Source organism: Drosophila innubila, assembly GCF_004354385.1.
Source record: "Drosophila innubila isolate TH190305 chromosome 3R unlocalized genomic scaffold, UK_Dinn_1.0 2_E_3R, whole genome shotgun sequence".
NCBI classification, from domain to species: domain Eukaryota; kingdom Metazoa; phylum Arthropoda; class Insecta; order Diptera; family Drosophilidae; genus Drosophila; species Drosophila innubila.
In genome coordinates this window covers 32,007,174-32,031,624 of record NW_022995380.1, presented here as the reverse complement: position 1 = coordinate 32,031,624, position 24,451 = coordinate 32,007,174, and the positions used below count along the sequence as shown (strand labels likewise).

General features: G+C 35.2%; 3 protein-coding genes across 3 annotated transcripts; all 3 read right to left on the bottom strand.

Annotated features, from left to right (window-relative positions):
- Positions 1–14,790: 14,790 nt before the first annotated feature.
- LOC117789555 (dopamine receptor 1-like) lies at positions 14,791–15,808 on the bottom strand. The gene is made up of 2 exons (XM_034628586.1): positions 15,711–15,808; positions 14,791–15,124 (listed from the first exon to the last, which is right to left on the bottom strand). The coding sequence occupies exons 1-2, from the start codon at positions 15,806–15,808 to the stop codon at positions 14,791–14,793; spliced, it is 432 nt and encodes a 143-aa protein (XP_034484477.1).
- Positions 15,809–16,673: 865 nt separating this feature from the next.
- LOC117792887 (putative serine protease 42) lies at positions 16,674–21,070 on the bottom strand. The gene is made up of 4 exons (XM_034633196.1): positions 20,795–21,070; positions 19,472–19,637; positions 18,411–19,077; positions 16,674–17,533 (listed from the first exon to the last, which is right to left on the bottom strand). The coding sequence occupies exons 1-4, from the start codon at positions 20,996–20,998 to the stop codon at positions 17,110–17,112; spliced, it is 1,461 nt and encodes a 486-aa protein (XP_034489087.1). The 5' UTR covers positions 20,999–21,070; the 3' UTR covers positions 16,674–17,109.
- A 484-nt stretch (positions 21,071–21,554) lies between these two features.
- On the bottom strand, positions 21,555–23,924 carry LOC117792888 (serine protease gd). Its single transcript, XM_034633197.1, has 4 exons — positions 23,583–23,924; positions 22,792–22,957; positions 22,071–22,725; positions 21,555–22,011 (listed from the first exon to the last, which is right to left on the bottom strand). Exons 1-4 carry the CDS (start codon positions 23,796–23,798, stop codon positions 21,600–21,602), a joined length of 1,449 nt encoding a protein of 482 aa, XP_034489088.1. The 5' UTR covers positions 23,799–23,924; the 3' UTR covers positions 21,555–21,599.
- Positions 23,925–24,451: the final 527 nt, after the last annotated feature.

The following is a 24,451-nucleotide window of genomic DNA, read 5'->3' as shown; positions in this document are numbered from 1 at the left end:
CCAGCTCGTCTCATTGTAGTACGATGTCAGCTGCAATGTAGCGAAAAGAAAAGAGTAGGAAAATAGTTAACAATTATGAGTATACAAGTTTTTCACTTTCAACTTAAACAATAGAGTTTCGTCTGCTTCCACAGACAACACATGCCTTAAGGCTCCCAATTATGTGGCATTCAAGTTACCACATTGAAAACATCGCTACAACTTTTAATTAACATCAAAGGCTTTGACGTACTTGCACTAAACTAATTAAATACTATACATAAGCAATATGTGAGTGTGTGTGTGTGTGTGTGTGTGTGTGTGTGTGTGACACAAACTGTCAACGGAAGCGACATTTTACATTAATTAAATGACAGTCGCTAGTTTTGCCTTGAGATCAGGCCACCTTTCGACAGACTGTGTTCAGACTTAATTCATTTACTAATTTTATTCTCTTGTCTTTTCTCTTCTCTTCACATGTCTATCAATCACTTGGCATCTGCGGTTTTAGCCAGGTCTAAGGCCAAGACAAAAGGCAGCCAAATGCCGCCGCATTATTCATAATTAAAATCGACAAAACTGTGCCCATCTAAAACACAATGAATTTCTGAATTTCCTTTCTTGCCATAATATAATTAATTTGTAAAACTTCCCTCTGACCTCTTCTCTCTTTTGGCCTGGTTTCGTCAGCTGTCTGCCAATCCGAATTTACTTTGTGGTTATTCTCATTCAAAGTATCTCTCTCTCTGAGTGTCTAAGTGTGTTTGAGTGTATGTTGAGTGTATTCATGTGTGTGGTTATATGTTCTCGGTATTTGGATGTTGGCATTTCTGTGGTTGGCCCATCTTTGCCTTTGGTCTAAAGCTGACCAAAGTTATGCCCGACTGACTTTAATTCGATTGAAAACCACAACAGAGCCCTTGCAACGAATACGAGTACGGATTCGAATATGAGTACTCGAAGTTGCACTCACTTTGAATCTGCGCGAATGATTCCATTAAATGATAGTGCGTTTTATTGAAAACAAAACCATATACAAATTTTGATGTTAACCAGCTCGTAAACTTGGCCAACTCATTGGCATTAATATTTGTGCTGAATAATGATTTTCACATCCATTTAGAGCACTTTAATTTCAGCATTTTACATATTTCAAAAAAAAAATTTTATTTAAAAATACCAATAGATTTATTTAGATATAAAATTAAGCTGAAGTAAAACTATTTACACTTCTAACATTTTTTTTTTTTGCAAATACTTTATGTTTTTAAAGTTATTTTCAGTATCTCTTTTAAAGGGTATTTAAGCTGCAATTCATTTGTGTTCATCGCTTTTTTGTTTCGCTCTCGCTGCGTGTGTGTAATATTAATTTACAGAAATGTTAGTGAAGCATAAGCAACAAAAATGCAAATGAGAAGGCTAAAAAGCAGTCACCACAAACCGCTGACACATGCAATTAATTAATTTGAGCATAAAAAATGCCATCGTTGCCAAAGAATTTTATTTATTTTATTTTTTACAGAGAAACGGGACTTTATTAACTGCATCTGCATACCAAAAGTTTAAATTTCGTGCACATTTTAATTTTTCTTTATATTTTATGAAATCTAATTCATTTCAGCGTCTGCTTTACAAATTTTGTTGATACATTTTATAAGCGGCTTAAAAGTTACTACATTAATTACGTATACGACGCGTTAATGCGAGGATATCAATGCTTTAAGCCAATTGAAGTGTTGTAACTGATGTGAATCTGCCCACACATTGCGTATACGTAATGCGCACTAATTAAGTATCATCAACAACAAAGCCGATCAAATAAGTCGTCCGTAGATATGAAGAATTCCCATTTAATTAAAATTTAAATTGATTGAGTGTTTGCTTAAAATATGATTTTAAACATTTGCAAATTTAATAATATTCAAATTCAGATTCAATAATTTTAGAGTCAAGATTGAAGAATATTCACTTTGACAGCTGCATAAATCCGTAATTCGAGTAATTCAAGCTAAGTGAGTAATTGACTAACTCTTAGGCTTTTAGCATGGTCAAAAGGCATAGCTTATAACTTGGGCAAAAATTTATTGATTGTCAGTCTGGCTATTATGGCTACTGTCAAGGATTAAATGTAATCACAATCAGCAATTTTAATTGACACAAAGTGAATTCTGAACAATAAAACCCACTTGAGATTATAAAAAAGAACTACATTACATACTTGTGCATGTCAAGGGACAGAGGGGGCGGAGGGGGCGTGGCCAGCGGCTCGTTACATATTCATTAAAATCATTCAACAGCTGTTAAACATTACAACATCATTTATTTGTCATTGTCTTTGTTGTCGTTATTGTTGCCTTGTTTGTCATCATTAAAACAGCGTTAACAATCAGTTAACTAAAGTGGTCATTATGGCCATCATTATATCTGGACCAAAGTCAGATTTAATGACATTTTTCGAATACATTTCAGTACAACTTTAGCAACTTTTAAACAATTTCCTCAATTAGCAGAAGCCAATGACTGATTTAAGAGTGTGTGTGTGTGTGTGTGCGTGTGTAATAAATTAACAAAAGTAAGCTACGAGATTGAGTAAGTGCTAAAGCAGCTGCTGCATTTAATTGGCAATAAAAGTGAACAGAGAATGTCGCAGGTCAGCTGCGAGGGTGACTCTATAAGTTTGTGTATTTAACAATCAATTTTTTGAGCTATAATATTTATTTAGTTTTTTTTCTGTGTTAATATTTTGAAAGAAAAAAGCTTGTTCATAACAATTATATTTGTTTAAATAAATTTTGCGGGGTATTTTTTTCTAAGATTGTATGATAAATATTTCCGCAAAATAGGCATTTTTCTAATAATCAAGACGATTTTTAAACAATACTTCTTTTTTTGAGTGTACATAAGATTATATTGTTTTAGCATAATAATTAGTCACTAAAATATTAATATACAAAACCAACTAAAAAACAATAATAATAATATTATATTAGTAGTAAAATCCAAATGCTTATAAATCTCTAGATATTTTTATGATATTAGGAAAATTATGTACAAAAACCAAATCATTCAACTAAGTAAAAAAAGCGAAATCTCTAACTTTAAAACCAGACCAAAATAATTCCCTTTCAAAAGCAAATTTACTCCCATAAAATGTTAACAAATTTCATGTTGTCTCTGAATGTTTTTTGTGCCCCAACCGACAATTGCCATACATATTTAAATAGCAATTTGGAGTAATCATATGTATCCGGATTCTTATTAAACTGCTCCAGAAGGAGAGGATAAAAATGAAAGGACTTTGTGTAGGCGTTGTTTGTAAGGTTAAATGGCACAGTGCGTTGATTAAACGTCAAAACACACATACAGTGGGAATATAAACAGAAATGTGGACAAGCACACATACACACACGCACCCACGTACCCACGCACACACAGTTAAAACACACACAAATTGTTAGCCGGCGGCGTCCAAGCGAACAACGCTACAAAGTAGGCAACAATAATATTGCGTAAAAGCCAAAGGCGCAAAACCTGTGAAAAAGCAACGAAAACAACAACAATGACAGCTCTAGCAACTACAAAAAAATATAAGAAGAAAGCAACAGAAACAACAGCAACACAAAAATGGTACAAAACTGTTGCCAATGGCATTTCCCCAGCTCTTTTTTCTTGTTCCAGCTCAGTCTGTATGTTTAACTGCCTGTCTGTTTGTCTGCCTGTCTGCATGTGCGTATACTTTTGCAGGTAAGTGTATAACAAGTGTAAATATAGCCGACAGTCTAAAGTAGTGTGATTTACCAGCAAAACAGGCAGAAGCGACACAACACAACGCATAATGAGCATGAGCAACAGAAAAACCAACAGCCAAGTCACCAGCAATATCAGGACAATAAAAAAAGAGCAACAACTACACTAAAGAAAAGATGTAAGGATAAAAATCTTTAATTCTTACGAAATTATGAATATGTTATGTATACTATCTTGAGTCTTTAGAAACAGTTATTCCAAAACGTATACTTCTGGTTTTGAAAAATATAAGAATTTCTGATTTTATTGAGAAGAACATGTTTTTACGTAAAATGTTCTTAGAACTTTCTGTGTTTTCTACCTTTAAAAATTTTATGTTCTTGACGCATTTTTTAGAAAAATTTCTTATTTTTACAACCTGTTTTTTATCAGTGTAAAGAAAACCTCAAGCAGTTTTTCCTCTCCATCATTTTGTCAAGTTGCCTGTTTATTTTACTCACTTTAGAGTGTCATTTGAGCAGTTCCGCCACTTGAACTGTTGTTATTTCATTGTCAGACTAAACAACAACACCAGCAATTACAACGACATCAACTACAGTAATAATAAGGAGTAGGAAACTAGTTGCTTTCGTTCCTTTTAGAGCTGCTTATATTTCAGTAAAAGAAACAAGCATTTAACTCAGCATTTTACTTTGAGCAGAGCTTCGTTTAAAGAGTCCAAGATGACAACACAAAAATTACACGGACAATGAGACCAGAAAGGACAACAATAGAGGAACAGAAAAATGAAACAATTATCTCTCAAGTGCTGACGATGAAAAAATTGACAGGACTACTTCTGCTTCGGAATTTATTTAATAAAATGTAAGTTATTTATTTATAGAAAAATATTTTTTTTTTATTCACTAATGTAACGTTTAATTTGAATAAAATAAAATTGAAATACAAAATGTAAGTTTACAATATAAGTTAGAATAAGATTTGTCATATACTCTGTGCATCGGATAATTATAACTCAATGTATTCTTTCAGCAAAAATATGTGGATTATTATAAATTGAATCAAATTAATGTTAATTTCATTCTCTGTCAATACTTTTCTCTTACTCTTTCTCCCCATTAAATCTGTCTCTTTCATAACTTTGACTATATAATTCGTAATTTTTTATTAACATTTTGATTAACATTGAGGATATCAAATAAATAAATTGAAGAATATTGTGACATATTCAATGCACTTTTGACCTTATTCGATCCGACAAGCAATATTCAATATCTCAAGACATTGGCAACTGCATTTGATTTTATTCCCTTGGTTGGTTCGGCTTAAGCCAACCATCTAAGCCAAGTTATTAAATTGACTGCTTTGGGTCGACAATTTTATTCGCTTTGGCTTTGACTGCACTAAATTTTCATTGGCACATTTTATAGAGACATTTTCTATCAGTGCTTGAGCAATTTATTCACTTGGCTGACTGCACAAAATCTGCTAATAAAATTGTATAAAAACTTTAACTTTGAGCTTAAAGTGCAACAAACTAATGCAGTTGTGATGTCAAAAAGTACTCAGATAATATATGTATGAATATATATATATGAGTTTGCGAAAGTATTCATTAAACATTCATGCTTAAGGTTGTTGCTTTTACGGAGTTTCTTATCCTCTATAATACGATCTTATAAGCCACAACAATGATTAGCATAAATTTAAATTCGCATAATAAACAAGAAAATTTCGTAGGCATTTCCTGTGCCAACTCAGCGCTATTTACAATACATATACATACACGTATGCTCATATACATTATATATATTCATACTCTGACTCATACTTACACTCACACTCATACTCAGACTCAAACTTACGCCATGTGCATATTTAGTTTGCCAAGTCAGGAAATTGGGCAGAAGGAAATGCTTGGATATCCTGGCCTATCCTGGTCTGGTCTGGTCTGGTTTTGGCCAACTTGCTCATAGCCACGTTAATAACAGTGATAACATGCTGATTTATGCGCTGCACAAATATTTGTTCGGGCTAAACCAGCCAAAAAACAGACTTTAAAAACTTTTAAACACAACTTTAGGCCGGGAAAAATTTGCTTTGTGGTAAAATTCTTCACGGCTTTGATATACTCTGTTAACAGTTGAGAAGTGGAAAAATATAAAGTAAATGATTAATTGCCTAATTAGTAATTCTCTGGGTAAAAATATAATTTGAGTATCGATAAGCATTTTTGAAAGACGTTTCTTACAACCAAAGAAGATAACTCAGTTTCAGTAGAAATTAAATTATGAATATATATCTGTGTTTCGGAAATTTCTGTGTTTTCAAATTTTCGACATATTAATGAAATCACAAAAGTAGACTGCGAGTTTTACGAAATTTTTAACTATTGGTATATATTAATCACTAAATAAATGCAATTAAGTAAATGATTTAAATGAAATATTTTTTGTAGAAAATATACTTACTAAGTTTCTCAAGAAAATATTGACAGGCTTTGATAAGTCTTATTTAAATCAAGAATAATACTATAACATTTGAATTGGATAATTATCGTTCTATATCCATTAATAATTTATATTTATAGCAATGTGAACTGTTCCTCATACTTAACCTCTTATTTGATATTGCTCCTAACACCTGCTGTACTTGGTACTACATTTTTGTGGACAGAGTGTGAATGTGAATCTGAATGTGAACTTGAATGTGTTGGCCAAGTGATTCACTGTTACGCCCATTCATTTGCAGCAGATGTAAACTGTAATAACAATTGTCAAAGTGCTTTCATCTCTCTCTCTCTCTCTCTTTCCCTTCTTTGTCTCCTTCTATTCTTCTTTGGCTGTCATTGCTTGTGCGAACAATTGACAATTGCATAAAGTTGGCAAGTTGGCAACTCTATTTGTGCCATCGTTTCAGAGTTGAATTGTTGCTGTTTACATTTGTCTGTGACTGTCAAGTAACAAGTTGTGTGCACATATGTCTGTGCACCAATGTCTCCCTCTCTCTGTCTCTATCTGTCTCTATCTGACTCTATCTGTGTATCTCTCTGTGTCCCTGTTTGTGTTCATTGTTGGCATTTGGCATAATTAAACGCAGCTGAAAGTCATGTCAACATGGCCTCACACACACACACACACACACACACACACACACACACTGTTGTAATTACGCAAACAGACACAGCGACACTTTGACACTTGAGCACGCCTATAAGTATGCAATCTTTTTCTCATTCTCAACGTCATCCTTTCTGCCAAATTAAGCAAATCGTCATAATTGTGCCAAAGCATCCATGAAATTTCTTTTTTTACTGTCGCTTTAATGCAAATGAGCGCTAAATGTTTAAATAAATATAAGCGATTCTTCATTTCTAGCTATACCCTAACCTACACTGAAAAAAAGACCAACTCCTGTGGTAAAATCAAGAATATTCATCTAATATATTTTTGAAAATACGGACTTGGTATTAATAATCTATAATCTATATGTCAAACGAAAACAACATTAAAATTTGCTATCTTAAGTATTGAAAAAAAAATTATTCTTTTACTTAGAAGAACTTTTGGTGTTATTAATAAGAACTTGATCTTATTTGATATGTTCATAAAACCAAGATGTGTTTTCGTATTTAAGAAGACAAAATATTGATTTTCGAACATATTTTATCACTGTTCTAGATGGCTTTTTCAATTATTTAAGCATTAATTATATTTAAGCCAGGCTGAAACTTAAACACTTCAAAACGCACATTTAATGCCCTTGGGTTAAGACTCGACACTTGAGGTGCGAGTGTTGGGTCTTGAAATTGCCCACTTGCTCACTTCTGTCCCACTCACACACACACACAAACACACACACACATACACACACATACATATTAGCACACTTTAGATGCGGTTTTTTGGTTACCAACATCTGAGCACATATCAAATTTTGTGCTAGATAAATAATTCACATGCAAGATTGACTTCGACAAGAGTGCTGCAGTATCAGATACCCTATTAAAAATTTAGAAAAAATACTGGAAGAAAGACTGGAAAGGTTTGGAACTTCCTAAAAAGGCAGGAAAAATAAATCATTAGTTTTATTTTTAACATGAATTATTGTAGATGTCGAATTTTTCAAAAATTTGCCTTAATGCTCGATCAAATCGTCTCAGCTACGTTGTGTGAAAATATCAGATTTTTAGGTCTTACGGTTTGGAGCCCGAAATAATCAGTCAATGAGTGAGTGAATCGGTCGTTAAGTCAGGACAAAAAGTTTTATATATTTAGATACATTTTTAAGAATTGTCTTCAAGTCTTTTAGAAAATCGAATATTACAAATTCGTTATTTACCAGATATGAAATGATAAACTTTCTTATTGATATTACTATAACTTTTCTCCATCCCAAAGTAAATGATCATACCTTTTTTTATCAAGTTATGTCTGCAGGGTAAGAGCAAGGCAATCAGTCAACAAGGTTGTACCTTGGATTCCAGTTAATGCATAAAAGTTATTAAAATTTAGCATGCTTCAGTGACCGCCGAGCAGGTAAACTTGGCCAACAGCCAGAATGTCAGTTAGTGACCCAATTTTCTATTTTTCATTTTCCAAGTACTCACTAGGAGTACAAGTACTCAGTACTCACAGTTTAAAAGTGTGAGGTAATCCAATCAAAATATGAATTAAATTGACAACTGATTTCTTTAGTTTTTGCTTGATACGAGTAATTGTCTTTCTATTGATAATTGCGAAATGTGCTCGGTACAAACACACACACATACACACACACTGTCACTTATATACACATATGTGTGTTGGACACTTAAGGCAACAACAACAAGGAGAACTATGCTAATTTTGAGGTGGTTCCCTGAACTATTCCCTTATTCATCTGATTGGATGGTTGAGGTGGTTTTTGTGTGTATTTCACCTGAGTTTAAATTGAGCTTTTGATTGCCTCCAGAGATATTCGTACTGTCCACGTCAGAGGGATAATTAGCTGCAGTAGTTTTTTCTACACAGTGAAAAAAAGCAACGTCATTGTCACCATTTACACTTTGTTTAAAATAAAAATCAATAATATTTGATCAAAATATTTTACATTATATTTAAATGACCTATACAAATTCTTGATTTTTATTTGGTCCAACAATATTTTAGAAAATTTTAGTTTAACTAAATTAAATAAAAGTAAATAAAAAAAAGTAAAGTAATGTAAAATAAATATAAAGCAACTTAAAAAATTTATTAATTTAAAACGTTATCTCGGAATTGACTATATTAAAATAATTAAATATTTTTATCAGTGTACGTCTTTCCCACTTTCATGTGAGCTCCAATTGACCTAAGCTGATTGCAAAGTACAGTTTGACAGACTCTCCTGACTGACTTAAAGACAATCTCACTGTCCGTCTGTCAGTCGATTGTCGATTGTCGATTACCATCTGCATCTGCTGTCTTATCACTTTTCACACTTTAGTTGCGACTCGATACCATCGATTTCATGTCCTGCCTTCTGTCACCTTTATTCCAATTTTTTGCTTCCTTTCTATTTTTGCTCACTTGTCATGCAAACCAATTTGAATGGAAAACTTGTGACGGTCGAACGAACAAACATTCAACTAACTCACAGTTCAGTCTGTTGACATACACAGGAAGAACGATAGAGACAGAGAGAGACAGAGAGATAGGAGAAGAAAAAATAGGTAACTTGAAATGAAACTGAAGCCTTTGCCAGAATCCTGCCTAAAATCCGTTTTTGGGTTGGCCTACTGTAAAAGTGCAACAATTCTGAAGTTATAAAGATATGGATTTCATATCAGGTCAAAGCAAAGTATACGTCTCTACTCTATATATAGAGATATGTAAATTGAAAGAGGCTTAACAACATGTGTGATAGATTAATTAGAAATATTCAATTATTATTCAATTAAAATGTATAATTTTTGTATTCATTAAAAATTTAACTGCTCATATAATTTTATGACGTTACTTTTTGCTTTAGTCATTTTTAGAGCACTCTGATAAATACTTGAAAATCAAGCCTTGAACACAAGAAGACACTTGAGTGTAGCATACTTATAGGCGTATAATGGGAGAAAGCCTTGGTTAATTCTCTGCTCTGTCTCTTCTTGATGAGCAACAATTGAGCGACTGTCTAGAAAATTGTAAATTACATAAATCGTTACACCGATAACATTATTATCAGTCTCGTTTTTTATGGCATAATCCTTTAATATGGCTCAGTTGAGTCTCTAATCTAATTTAATCGCTCATTGTTGTTGTTGTGCAACAATTACATGCTCAACTTGCAACTTACAACGCTTCGAGTTGCAAGTCTAGAAATCCATCCAACAAATCCAACAACACGGCCATAAAAAATTGTAATGAAAGTAGCAACAAAAAAATGGGAAAGAGAGAGAAAAAAAGAAAAGACGGTCGCACATTTTATGGTCAATAAAATGGGAGCCTTTTGGGTTTATTGAAACCCTTGGACTGCGCATTGTAAAATCTTTTGCTACCATCTGACCCTAGAAAGAAAAAAAAAATAAAAGGGAGTGACCTATCAGTGAAAAAGGGAAATGCAGACAACATAAAAATCAGAAAATAACCTGCCATTTTCATTAGCCACAACAGAGACACTCACAGACAGATGGACAGACATACCGACAAAGGGGCAGACGGACAGACGGACAAACAGACGGACGGAAAAGTAGACATCATGTAGTGTGCAATTTTATGGCAACACGTATACAAACATATTGCGGCTACTGTGGTTAAGCATAATGAACCAGTTCAGGTGCGAAAGGACCTGTGAAGTTTTCCCTAAGCGGCTAAAATGAACTGAAAAAAAAAACACCGAGTTCTAAAATCAAACACATTCAACTTATATATGTTGTTCTTAAATTAAGATCATTTTAAGACAAAATTCTAATTACTAAATTGAAGTACAAACTCTTGATTTAATTACAATTTTTTTTATCAGTGTAAGCGTCTAAAATGCACACACATATACATAAAGCACTGCAACTGACTGTGTGTGTTTGCATTCCCTTATTGCGGTTTATATTTGTGACCCAATTTATGGTCCCACTTTCATCTGGTCATTTGTTTTGCGGCTGTTTTCATAATAAGACTGCCAACTAGCAACTGCCAACAACACACACACACACACAAATGCGCCATAATTGCTGCTGGTTATATTTAATTCCAGCTAATTAAATTCAATTGCTGAGCTTTGGCTTTTTGTCAATTGCGAATTTTTGATTGATTTTATTGACAATATATTTTATTATTGGGTGAGGAAATTTATTCTTTTTTGATAAGTCGCAATTAACCTGAAAATATCATTCATCTGTGCAATTATATTTTATTTTTAAAAGTAAGAAAAGTTTTATCAAAAAACAAAAAATAATAACAAAAATTGAATGATAAGAGAACTTACAATCAGGATGGATCTTAAATGTTTAAGAATTTATTGCTTTCGACGCAATTTTCAAATTAATATTCCAAATTTGTAGTTAAAAACCTTAAATCTTTAAGATAATAATAGTAATCATATAGATGATATAATAATTATTGATTGACAAAGCTGAGCTTCTTATTAAATACTTTTAGCTTTTTGTCAACTAAATTAGAAATACAAACATATTATAATAATTAAGATCGCTAAAATCTACAATATTTTTTTGTATTAAGAGTTGGGAGCATTAATTTCAAATCGAGGTAATAAGCTGACATGTGAACAATTATAAGTTGTGTGGATATTTCGGGCACAATCCGATTGGGTGGTGTAATCCATATACTTAATCACACTACGCCCACCCCCCCACCCGCCCACTTTGTCCATGAAATAATCCTAATCGAATTTGCACATTTCAGTTGTGCGACTCTCTGTGTGTGTGTGTGGCCTAACAATTTTCCATGGTCAATAGATTGGCAAAGAATAGTCGACAGAAGGGGAAGGGGAAGGGGAAGGGGGAGAATTGGAGCAATCAGTGCAATCAGTTGGCATGCCAAAAGCAACAATACTTAATGCTGTTAATATTTTATTATTATTACTCAACTATGCAAAGGTCACGAACAATGGACAACGAAAAGTTTTCATACAAACTTGCTTCCGGGCAATAGAAAATACGGAATTAAATCCAAGCACAACACACACAACTAACGACAACAATAGACAGGCAAACGTGTGTGTGTGTGTGTGTGTGTGTGTGTGTGTGTGTGAGCACTTATGCAAAGCAACTGTAAATGTCGGTCGAGTGGATTAATAATTCAATTAGATAGCACAACACGTCGTATACGTTATGTGCTCATCCTAGGCATGACGCGAGTTCATTTCAGTTTAATCCAACAATTGGCAATGTCAATAGCATTGGATTTACAAAAATAACTATAAAAATTAACTGTTATGGTTGCAAACATTTAAAGGCTAAACAATAATTGTATAAAAAAGGTATTTAATTTTTTTTTTAAAGAATATTGTCAATTTGGAAAACTACTTAAATCGCTTAATGACATTTTAGCATTATAAGTGTTATTTGAACTCGGAAATATTGGAATATATATTTTCATAATACTTAAAATACAATTCGAATATGTTAATAAATAGAAAGTAATAAGTTGTCAAACATAGTTTAAAACGAAATTCTTAATCCGATTTCTAATATATTCCGTTAGCAGTTTTTCATAATAAGCTTAATATAGAACTTTAATAAAGTTTAAAATGCTTAAGGCTTAAATAGTTTTGTGTACGTTAAGCTATTTCTAGCTACTTTTTCGATTAATCTAACTTATTGAAGTGCTGGCAACACTGTCGCCAGTTGCTTGCCATGCGTTGCACGCCAAATTACGTGCTCCTCATTATTTACATTCTAAATTCGATTGGAAAGTTCAACGAGTAAACAGATCAGAATAGTGCAAAACTTTAACTTTCTCTCTCTGGATATTCGTAACGGATATGAGGGCTATATTGCGATATGCTAACTATATATTTTATGTGTGTCTGAATTTTTTGTTATTATTTGCAAAGCACGTATAATTTTCGTTTACCAAATAAAGGATAAAGTTTTTGGCGCACCCTTTGAATAGTGGATTATGCATCAATGCAGGTATACATACGTGTATAGTATATACAAATTTATCTATATGTAAAACTAGAGTGAGAGAATGTCGTGTGTGTGTCTGAGATTTGTGGGAAAAGTTTCACATGTGCGTGGTGTCTGCTAATGAGCCTCACATTTATTTTCATTTTCCTTCTCATTCTCAGTTGGCATTTAGCAGCTGCAAACTGAGTTAAACTGAACTAGAAGCAAAAATATATCAAGATAAATTGAAAGAAATGAAAAGTTTCTCCCTATTGTTTTTAATAACAATTAAATCCATTATATCCAAAGCATTACAAATGGATTTAAATGTGAGCTAATTACCTGTAAATGGCATTAACTAATTCAGTACAGAATTACTAAAAGGACTTTGTTGATTTTAGCTTACATATTAAATTAAAATTAATAACTATTAGGTTCATGTATAGTGAAAGACTATTTATAAATAAAAGTAAGTGATTAGTAAATCACTCGAAAATTAGTTTCGTATAACTAAAAGCCAAAAAATCTTTACAAATATTAGTAAATAATTATTTACAATTAATTTAATTATTTAACATTTTCTAATTGAAATAATTTGTAATTTGTAATTTGTTAAACGAAAGTCTGAAATAATTAGGAAACTGTCATTAAATGCATTCTTACCCCAGTCTTCTAATCTAAGCTCCATTAATATAAGCTTAATATTTAATCGAGTTTCCCGCGTTTCACAACATTTATCAAGGATTCATCAAGTATCGTAGGGGTAATGAAATTATAATCGATTTTCGCAGCATTGTAAAATATTTATTGAATAAATAAATAGCTGAGATTAACCGACAATTCGACAGCTGAAATCAGAAATCGATTAAACAGCGCAACTGTTGATTTATCATATCTGAAGATTACTTCAATTAATTAAAACTCGGAATTAAGAGTGAATATATGTATATAGAAATTGGCTTGAAATTTGTGCTATTATTTTGTTGTCGCTTGTTTTTGACAACATATTGGAACATTGGATAGTTAAAGGCTAGTGCTGATATTTATTACGCATACGCACCATAAACCACAAGCAATCGGGGCAACAATGTTTGAGGATATTATGAACGTGTGTCCGTAATAAAAATGACGTTCATAAAAGCTTCTCGCTTCTGACGGTTGACGGTTAACGGTTGATGGCTCTTAACTGATGGCTGTTGGCCGTTGTAGTCGATCAAACAGTAAATTACAATAGCAGCTAAAGCAATAACAGCAACAACATCAACATCAACAACAACAACGAGGACACCTGCATCTTTTGTGCAAGCAAAAGGATAATTTAACGAGCACATTCTATGGACATAAAGCTGGCAAAGCGGAATCCTGAAATACCGAAACCAATAACCGAATGCACAATCGATGCACATTAATTCATAGTTACTGAGCTAATGTAATGTAAAACTGCATCAATATATCGATGTATCGAATATATTCAATATTTAAAAATATTATGAAATATTATCATGAATCGACAATTAAATTAAAATTCATGTTTAGCTTAAATTTATGTACATAACTATAAATTTCATTAATAAAAAAATCACTTAACAAGTTTTTTGTTAACAATGTTTTTATTTTAAAAATTTGTGTTCAATTTATGTTGACATCACTTGAAAAAGATCTTATAACATATTCTCATATTATCAATATATAAAAATTTTTAGTGAAAGTCAAATAATTTTCCCGATGAATCCACAATTCGATATCAAAATTTAAACTTGATATTCGGTTTGAATTAACATTACTAGCTAGAGTTTTCCATACCATATTCCATATTTTTAAATTCTACTACTCGTATAATTAAATTGAAAATCGATGAATTGGCTCTTTAATTTCTAAGAATTTCATTTTATAAGCCATTGTAATTTATGTAACTCATATTGTACAGATAGAGTATTCCATATACCATATTCTACATTTCATTACTAGTTATTCAATGCTTGAAATCAAATTGTTTTCTTTTGATTACCATTACTATGTAGATAGAGTATTCCTCCCTCTTCCACTGTTCCCCTCTTGTTTAAAACTTCACTTACCGTGGTTCCGTCATAGCCATTTGTGAGCAGTTGAATATCGATTTCAAAATCCTGATCCACTTTGGCGGTCGTCAGCTGAAGCGGCAGGTGATCGGCGGCCAATAGGAATGCGCTGTGGTTGCCACTGTCGTTGCCAGCGTTGCCACTGCCAGTGCTGCCACTGTCACCAGTTAGTGGACTGCCGTGGTTGCTCAATTTGATGCTGCTGTTGCTGTGGCTGTTGGTTGCCGCTGCTGTTGCCGCCGCTGCAGCTGCAGCGAGGGCTGCTATGGCAGTTGCGGCACTCACGGAATTTGTCATGCTAAATGAATTGGGCAACGGTTACGGAAACGGAAACGGAAACGGGAAAGGATATGGGTAGTACAATAACTTGACCAGTTGCTGGCCGTGCAAAAGTCCGTGTGCTTTTCAAACTCGACAACAATTTGCCCAGCAGCTGCGGCATGGCATTTTTAATTTGTTTCCTTTAGTGGCTTGTATTAGTTGTTATTATTTTAGCAAGCATATAGCTAAAACTGCCGCATTTTCCATTATTTCACATGCGCATTTTCCATTTCCCCAAACGTAAATTGCATATTTTCCAAAGTTCCCAAAATATCAATTATTAAAATGAAACGTTACAATTTTGAGTTGATTGTATGATTATCAGTTTAATTTTGGCGCGCGATAACAACGATAACAGCGACAATGACAGCGATTGATCGACACACACACACACACGCACACACACACACACACACGTAGAGAGGCAGGTGCCTTAGTTGTTGCTGTTGCAAGTAGAGCTGTTGCTGCCGCGACGAACTGCGAACTGTGCGAATCGAAGGCTGAACGTTGACTGTCCGCTAAGAGGCACGAGCACGAGCACGAACACCAAGCGGGTGTGCCGATTAAAAGGCCGAGCAGCGGCAGGAATGCCGTGCGCGTTCATTTGCCAGTGCCGTGCGGTATGCAACAATTTCTGTAGCGATTTCAGGCGCGACTAACTGCCAAAGTCAACGACGATTCAACAGGAAATTCATGACACAAGCGTGCAAGCTGCGCAGCGCAGAGCGAGAGAGAGCAGCGAGAGCTTTCTCAAAACGAGAGAGAGGGAGAGAGAGCGTAAAGAGAGAGTGGTAGAGAGCGACAGTTTATCGCACGCTTAGCACCTGTTGTGCCATTCGCGCGTTTTCCATGCGTTTCTTGCGCGTTCCGTGCGCGTTTTTTCACCCTTGCCCGCAATTTAGCCTCATTACCGCGCCCATGTGACAGCCAGAAGTGCATGTAATGAAACTAAATTGCCAGCACTGACAAATTGCACTCGCCTGGCAATTTTTCAATTTTCCATTTCGTCTAAGGCTAAAGCTGAGCATTTATTTTGACACACAATACGAAAGCTCTGTCTCTCACTATCACAACATGAATAATATTTATCTCTTAATTTTCGGCACGCCGAAGTTTTAATACCCTTGCAGAGCAATATTTGAGTTTTCGAGTTATTAAACTTAATTTTGTTCGTCACAAATTTGGATACCAGAAATTTTGGGGCCAAAATATGCTTTCGTCACTCGACTTTTACCTCGAGTAGAGGCTTTTTTCGTGTGATTATATAAATAGATTAGAATAGAATAGAAAAGATCAATTTTTTTGTAATTTTTGGATCGGACCACTATATCGTATGGCTACCATAGGAACAATCGGTTGAAAATACAGGTTTAGTACGAAACGAGATTTCTTAATAATATTCCTGACGAATATATACAGAAAGAATGAAAAATTTACTTTGACTGTTTGATAATAATAAAAAGGTACAGTATGGGGATGTAAGTTGGTGTAAACAATACAATATCATTTATTTATTTAGTTATTTATTTATATTTATTTACTTAATCTAATCTTACCGATATTAAAGTTGTGTTTATCGAGTCGACAAGACAGTCACAGTTCGTTCCTATGGAAACTATTATTTAAAGTGAAGCGATTTCAAAAAAACATTGGGTCAGGATACATAACACTTCTTAGTTTAAGCATCGTAAAAACAAATAAAATTTAATTTTGCTGTAATTGTTTTTATGACTGCTAAACGACATGGTGAGCCCATCCGGCCGTTTCCCACACATGTACTGCCTGCAGACAAAAGTTGGTCCCGAACCACGTCTTATCAAAAGAGCTTCAAAAACTAAGAGACTAGCTTGTAAATTTGTAATAATAATGAGAATACCCTCTACAAGGGTATACAAAGAAGTGAACTTAGAACCACATATGCTGTCGCAGCCAAGTGATGTGCCTTGCCAGATCCGTGTAGATCACGGGCTTCGACAGATCACAGCGATTGGCCAGACTAGGTGATCCCGCCGATATTACGCCCCGTAGCAGCCACACATCGTTTTCCTGCAACATGAGTCCGCCTCCAGAGTCGCCGGTGCAAGGACCTGCTCCTTGCTTGTTAATAGCACAAATTGTACGGGACGTCACTCGCTTGCTGCTTTCCGCAAGACGACGCAAGCACTCCGTTTCGGTGACAATATCCGTGTTCGTCATTTTGGCCAGTCGGGTATTCGCATTGCCGAGCTCATCGGCGCCCCAACCTGCCGCATAGGACCTGTGGCCCGAGGGCAACTGCAGAAGATAGTTCTCGTTCCACAGGCAAATCGGCTTGATGTAGTCGCCAAAACTGAGGGAGAGAAATTTGGGAAAATTTTAAGATCTTGTTACTTACAATTTTTAAATTTATAAAGCAATATCTGAATGGACAAAATTTTGTTTTTCAAATTATATAAGCTTTGAATGCTGAAAAAAAATATAGGCCGAATAATGATCCAAATGACATTCCACTTTAAAATCGGTTCAGTTTTCACAAAGCTTTAAAAGTTTGAAGTTGGTCCAACCTTTGACCTAATTTTTGACCTAGTTTACAAGTCAAATTTTATGTTCTCAGAATCAAGTTTAAAGTGTTGTTTTATACTAATTACTATATAAGGAGTTGATTAAAAGTGAAAGCTTGAGATTTATAATTCTCAAAATTTCAAAGGGGGACCCTTAGCATTGATATCAAAACCGGCAGAAAAAGACCAAAAATAATTTCTTACCCGAATTTGAATGCAGAATGAACGTAGAGGCTAAATCATGATCAAAATGCCATTCCGTTTTAAAATCGGTTTAGTTTTGATAAAGTTATGGAAGTTTAAAGTTGGTTCAACCTTTGACCTAGCAACTTTACAAACCAAAATTTTTGTCCGATTTCACATGATTTTTAACAAAAAAATGATACTTCTCGGAATCAAATTTTAAGTGTTGTTCTATACTAGTTTTGATATAAGAAGTTGATTAAAACTGATAACTTGAGATTTAAAATTTTAAAATTTCAAAATTTCAAAGGGGGGACCCTTAGCATTGATATCAGAACCAACAGGAAAGACCGTTTGTAAATTGGCTTAGTTTTGTCAAAGCTATGCAAGTTTGAAGTTGGTCAGACCTTTGAAGAATATATGTGCTTTACGCATATCATTTTGCTTGCTGATAAACTTCCCGGCTTATGTCTGAAGACTCACCTTACTGGAGATGCCAGCCTGAGTAGCGCTATATCGGCATCTGTGTAATTATCGGGCGTATACTCCTCATGGATTGTCAGCACTGAGACCTGTCTCAGTTCCCCTGCCGACACAAGATCCAAGGTGTTGCGGCCGAGGGAGACTGCTGCTCGACTCGCCGGCAGATCGCGACTCCCGAAGCGGAAACAATGTGCTGCGCTCACCACAGTGGAGGCGGAAATAAGTGTGCCACCGCAGAAGAAGGAGATGCCATTCTCCACACGCTCGAACAGAGCAACCATCCAGGGCAGCTGACCTCGGGCCACCTGAGTCCCATGGAAGATGAGCGGGGAAGTGACGGACTTCTCCCGTCCACAGATGCCACTCAGCTGGACGAGGTCCTGGCCACCAGTGACTGGAGCTGTTGTTGGCCTGGGACTGGCAGGTCTTGGTGCAGGCGCTGGAGCGGGAGTTGCCACAGGCTGTGGAGCTGGAACTGGAACTGGAGCGGGAACTGGCGCTTGAGGAACGCGTCTGTCTTCCTGTTGCCACGTGGGTCGCTGCGGGCCTTGATCTTGCCGTGGAAACTGGGGAATGAACTGCGGTCTTTGTGGACCTGCACTGAACAGTGGTACCGTGGTGGAGCGCAGTGAGTGCGACAGAGAGAGACTAACGCTGCTGGGAGGATCTGTAAGAGAAAAAATAAATTAATTAATTATCTTATAAGAAGAATGTTGTTAAATACGAAATAATATGGACTCTCTCTAGTGTCTTACAGTGCTTGGAAAAAAAATGTAATAACGATTTTTTTTAGAAAACTTAAAACGAGTTTCTTTTTATAGATTTAAACAAAAAGAATACTATTTTATATTTATAGAAAAGTTTTAAATAGGTATTAAAGCCGTAACCGAAACCGTTAATCTTCACCTATTTTAACCGATTGAAATTATTAGCCTTAACTGAAACCCTGAACCAAACAACTCATTTTTACTTTGTCGAATCCAAAAAACTAAAATCGTGCCGAAATAGCCGATTATTAACCGATTCACTTTTTGTTCAATAAATTCAGATTGAAAACTTACATGGAGAGGCTCTGCAAAGAACGTCATCGTTGATCATCAGGAGCGTCAACTTGGGCAGTACTCCAGGTGTGGGAAAGTCCACGCGATATTGAATGGGATGTCCATTCCGCAGCTTATACTTGACTGTCTCCTCGTCATCCCAGAGTGACAAGCTGCCAACGTAACTCTGCAATGAAAGTTCCATTATTTCAAGGGATTAAGAGGATTCCCCATTAGAATTATTTATTTATTTTTGTAATTTCCGATTGCGTTTTGATGTTATTCAACATGAAGTGACATTAAGTTTAAAGAATTTATATGTCCAGCTGCGATATCCATCTATATATATAATAAATCAAACTGGTAAAACCTACACCTTTCTGCGGTTTTATTATTAGAAGCTCAACAAGCAAGATTTATCACAGCAATGTAAACTTAACAATCATAACAAATGACATTAAACCGGTTGCACTGCTTTGAGATCTGTAGTTCTAGGCAGACAGACAGAGAAAGAAAGTTAGGGACAGAAAGAATGAAAGATAGAGACAGAGCGATAAACTTGCGTAGTAATATATATGTGTATTTATATTATTACTCAATCTGAGATTTGTATGAGAGCAGCGCGTGGAATTGACTAAATTCACATCTATTCAGCTATTAGCATAAATAAATAAATAACTATTGGGATTGATAACAAGATTTACCAAGTTACAAATTTAATTTTTTTATAGATTGCTTAAATTCGAAAGTTGTTTATATGCATTGTTATGTTAAAATCGTAATCATGAGTACATTTTATACATTTTATCATTTAACTGCCTATCAAATTCCTTATTAATTCATTATTATCTGTGGTTGCTTTTTATTGCTTAATTTTCATATAATATATATTTAAAAAAAATGAAATTAATTAGCTTAAGTTTTAACATTTATTAATATATCAGCTATTATTTTAATCTTCCTCCCATTTAAAAAAAAATTCATTCAAAAGTTGTTACATTTATAGAGGGTCATTAAAGCTGAGACCCACTGTTTGTAAGTCAATATTATATATATTTAAACTTGAAATCTAGAAACTTGAACTTTAAAATCTTGCATCAATTATTTGACTTTTACCAGCTAAATTTAAGCTTGATCTGATCTGAATTTAGTTGTATGTCTAATAACTAACATCTTTAGTTTTGCGTTTGCTAATGGGAAAATCAAAAATGCAATCAAAGTTTGAGGTCAATACTTGATAAGGGAGAAAAACATTGCAGCTGTTAATAGAATTCCTATTTGATAAGGAAAAAAAAACAGGAAACTATTTATGTAGTACGCGTATTTCCCCTGTTTTTCACTTACCGAACCGAGAAGACCGCGTTGTGAGAACTCCACCCTGACTGTATTTTCCTGATATTGTGGATCATGTTGTATGGTAATGCGACCCACAAACTCCCGATTAAAGGATAGATACTCAAAGTACTGTGGACAGGCAATAGGTGGCACCTGCTGACCAGCTGTTAAAGTTGTTAGCCACAGAAGGAACGATATTTGTAGCTGTTTCATTTTATAATTCCAATATTTCTACAGTCGACGCGAAACACAAATATTCAGACCGGATTCAAAGAGTGCCAAGTGAAGACTGACTTCCCATTGATGATGAAAACAGCTCAGCGATCGATGAGAATTGATGGCAAGAGACAAGAACCAGTCTCTCTCTCTCTCTCTCACTCTCTGGATTTCGTTATCTCTTCAAGACTCTCTTAGCCAAGCGAGTTACATTTGTTCTTAATTTACACTCAGTAAACCTTTGTTTCTTTCCCTCTCTTCAAATATGAATGTATATTATATTTGTGCATAATCAGATTGTTTTATTTCGCTCTTTTGCTAGACTAAGATTAATCATATACAGTATTTATTATTTTTTTATACATTTATTATCTATTTATTATTGTCAATGAGCTTGTTTTCATACTTGGCATTTTAATTTGCATATTAAGTATACGCTGATGACGTATTCGACCCGTGGATCTTCCGTCACTTTATTTACATTTATAAATTAACTATAGGAAGAATTTAAAATTATAAATACACGCTCTCTCTCTCTCTCTCTGTCTCTCTGTTACTATCTCTTTCTTTTGGCATTGTTGTGTAGAACTAGGAGTAGTTATTCCCAGATATTTTGACGCACCCAGGCTATATGTTTGGCCACATCGGTGTAGACAGCAGGTTTGTTCAGATCACAGGTGTTCTCTTTGCGCTGACCAACCGAGAGGACTGCTCTTAATAGCCATACATTGTTCTCCCGGAGCATCAGACCACCGCCTCCATCACTGGCACAAGGACCCGCTCCCGATTTCTTGGCACAGAGTGTATTTGATTGCACCAGGAGACTTGGCAACTCTCGCAGACAGTTCGACTCGCTCACAATATCCGTATCCGTTATTCTGGATAGCTGAGTATTCACATTTCCGGTTTCATCTGCTCCCCAACCGGCCACATAGGCCTTATAGCCCGACGCCAGTTGCAGCGGGAAATTCTCGCTCCACAGGCAAATAGGCACAATGTAGTCAGTGAATCTGTCGAAGTAAACAAGTTAGGAAAACATTTCTTGGGATAACTTTGGTGGTCTTCTTACGTCACAGCGCTGGCCATTCGGATAAGCACAAGATCCGCTTTTGTGAACTCTGAGGGCTTATATTGATCGTGAATGAGCAGCTGAGCGACATCTTTGAGTTCTCCCTCCGAAACCAGATCAATGGTGTTCCGTCCCAGGGAGACGACTGCATTACTGGCAGGCAAATCCCGTCCAGGAAAACTGAAGCAGTGGGCCGCGGAGAGCACCGTCGTGGAGGAGATTAAAGTGCCGCCACAGAAGAAGATGAGAGCATGATCCTGATTCCTCTCGAAGAGACCCACCAGCCAGGGCAGCTGACCACGTTCCAGGGGCTTACCTCGGAAAATTAACGGTGTTGTCGTGACTCTTTCACGTCCACAAATCGCAGTCACAGGCTCTGAAATCTTTGGCTCCACTGTATTGTTAAATCCGAACTCCGCTTGAGTTTCTGTAGGTTGAATTTGTGGAACAGGTTGCTTGGGCTGTACTCTCTGTATAGGTTGCACTCGGGGAGTTGTATATTCCTGTACTTGTGTATTGAAGAAGGGTGGATTCTCCTGACGATTTGGCTGGAACTGCCAGGAAGAAGACCTCTGTGGACTGGGCAAAAAGGACAGAGGAGAAACTGAAGAACGAAGCGTGTGCATCAAGGAGATTGCCGTGCGAGGACGTCCATCTGGTAGAGAATCGAAAGAGGTGTTAATTAAATAGATATACAGCTCAACAAAGGGGAATTACCTACAATGTGGTGCATTGCAGATCAGCACATTGTTGAGCTTGATCTGTGTCAATTTCGGTGGACTCGAGGGAATGGGAAAGTCAACGCGGTAGTTTACGGGATTACCATTTCGAATATTCAATGTGGTTGTCGCCTGATCATCCCACAGCGATAAGCTGCCAACATAACTCTGAAAAAATATATATACAGACATAGCAAAGAAGCAGGAGATGAGTAGAGGAAACAAGAAACCCAAAAAATGTTATGTTATGTTATATAATAAAATACATAAATAAATAAAATATAAAAATTTAAAAAAAAAAATTTGATTTAGTGCCCTAGTCCAGTAATTTATAAATAAATAATACTGCATTCCGATAGAGTATTTACATTTCGCTTCGACTGGTTGAACTCTTATTATATTGCCCGGGGATCTACAATTCGCTTGGTAAAACCAACAAAAACCTTACCACAAAACAGGTTGTGCTGAATGCAAAAAGAAATAACTACACAATTATGAGCATTGAATAAAAAGAAGCACAACGAAAGCCAACCACTTGACACACACACTGACACACTCACAGACACTCTCACGGCTATTTATAATCGCAAATTCTCTGGAAATCTTCCAAAGGCACTCAGATTCTCCCAGATTGGCATAGTCAATTAGGCATTTAATTTATTGACTCTGTGTTTTGCCAAGTAAACTGTTAATGCGAGGGGTCAATGTGTGATAAGAGCAGAGGAGAATAATGATCATGAATATTCGATGAGACGGAATGCACTTTATATTGTATATATATCTGATTACCTACCCAATCATAGGCACCACGCTGTGAGAACTCCACGACAAGATTATTTTCTTGAAAGAGCGGATCGAGCTCTATGGAAATGTGTCCAATAAACTGACCATTAAATGATAAATAATCGAAATGTTGACACGTAACAGGTGGTAAATGTTGAGTTGAACCAGGAGATACTAAATAGAGCAATGTTAGCCATATTCCGGGCAGTAAAAGTAACTTTTCCATCACGATTCCGTATTCTCGTATTCTCGTTACACTCTCGCACTGATAATCCAATAAACCGATAATCGAACCGAGTATTTAACTAGAGCACAACTTGGAAAGTCAACCTCACGCTCTGAGAATCGAGCAGCGAATGAATTGCGTTTATTTGTGATCATTTAAAGCCAATCTCATCGATCAGAGAGTGTCGATCGAAATTGCTTCCAAGTGGAACCGGATAGTTTCCCACTGACTTAGCTACTCACTTCAGTTGGATCATTGAACTAAACTATGAGACTTGTAACTATTAAATTGTTATACTATAAATTTACAAATATTTTTCAAATCATTACACAATTTCTGGGTTTAAGATCACAAACACGCCTGGAATTTACGAGTATATTAAATACTATAGTTTCTATATATAATGCTGTAATATGAATGACTCACGTATAGGCATATAGAAAATTTAGTATAGATTTTGAAAAATTGTTAGCTCCTAACGGCTGTAAAATCGCTGGAAATGTATATTTCAAAAATTACATTTATTGTAGTTTTGAAAATTAAAATTATTTTTTTAGTGTTACATTTCTTTTAAAGATAATATAAAATTTTATTGATGTTCTGGCCTTAGTTGACGCTAAAAAAACAATGTGCAACATACAACTTCTTTTAAA

Coding starts and splice junctions, on each gene's coding strand:
- LOC117789555 (XM_034628586.1), bottom strand. CDS start 15,808: ATGAACGCGCACGGCATTCCTGCCGCTGCTCGGCCTTTTAATCGGCAC. Junction 15,125..15,710: donor CCTCTTAGCGGACAGTCAAC/GTTCAGCCTTCG, acceptor TGCAGCTGCAGC/GGCGGCAACAGCAGCGGCAA.
- LOC117792887 (XM_034633196.1), bottom strand. CDS start 20,998: ATGAAACAGCTACAAATATCGTTCCTTCTGTGGCTAACAACTTTAACA. Junction 19,638..20,794: donor AACGCGGTCTTCTCGGTTCG/GTAAGTGAAAAA, acceptor CTTTCATTGCAG/AGTTACGTTGGCAGCTTGTC. Junction 19,078..19,471: donor TCTTTGCAGAGCCTCTCCAT/GTAAGTTTTCAA, acceptor TTTCTCTTACAG/ATCCTCCCAGCAGCGTTAGT.
- LOC117792888 (XM_034633197.1), bottom strand. CDS start 23,798: ATGGAAAAGTTACTTTTACTGCCCGGAATATGGCTAACATTGCTCTAT. Junction 22,958..23,582: donor AGCGTGGTGCCTATGATTGG/GTAGGTAATCAG, acceptor ATATTTTTTCAG/AGTTATGTTGGCAGCTTATC. Junction 22,012..22,070: donor CGAATGGCCAGCGCTGTGAC/GTAAGAAGACCA, acceptor TTACTTCGACAG/ATTCACTGACTACATTGTGC.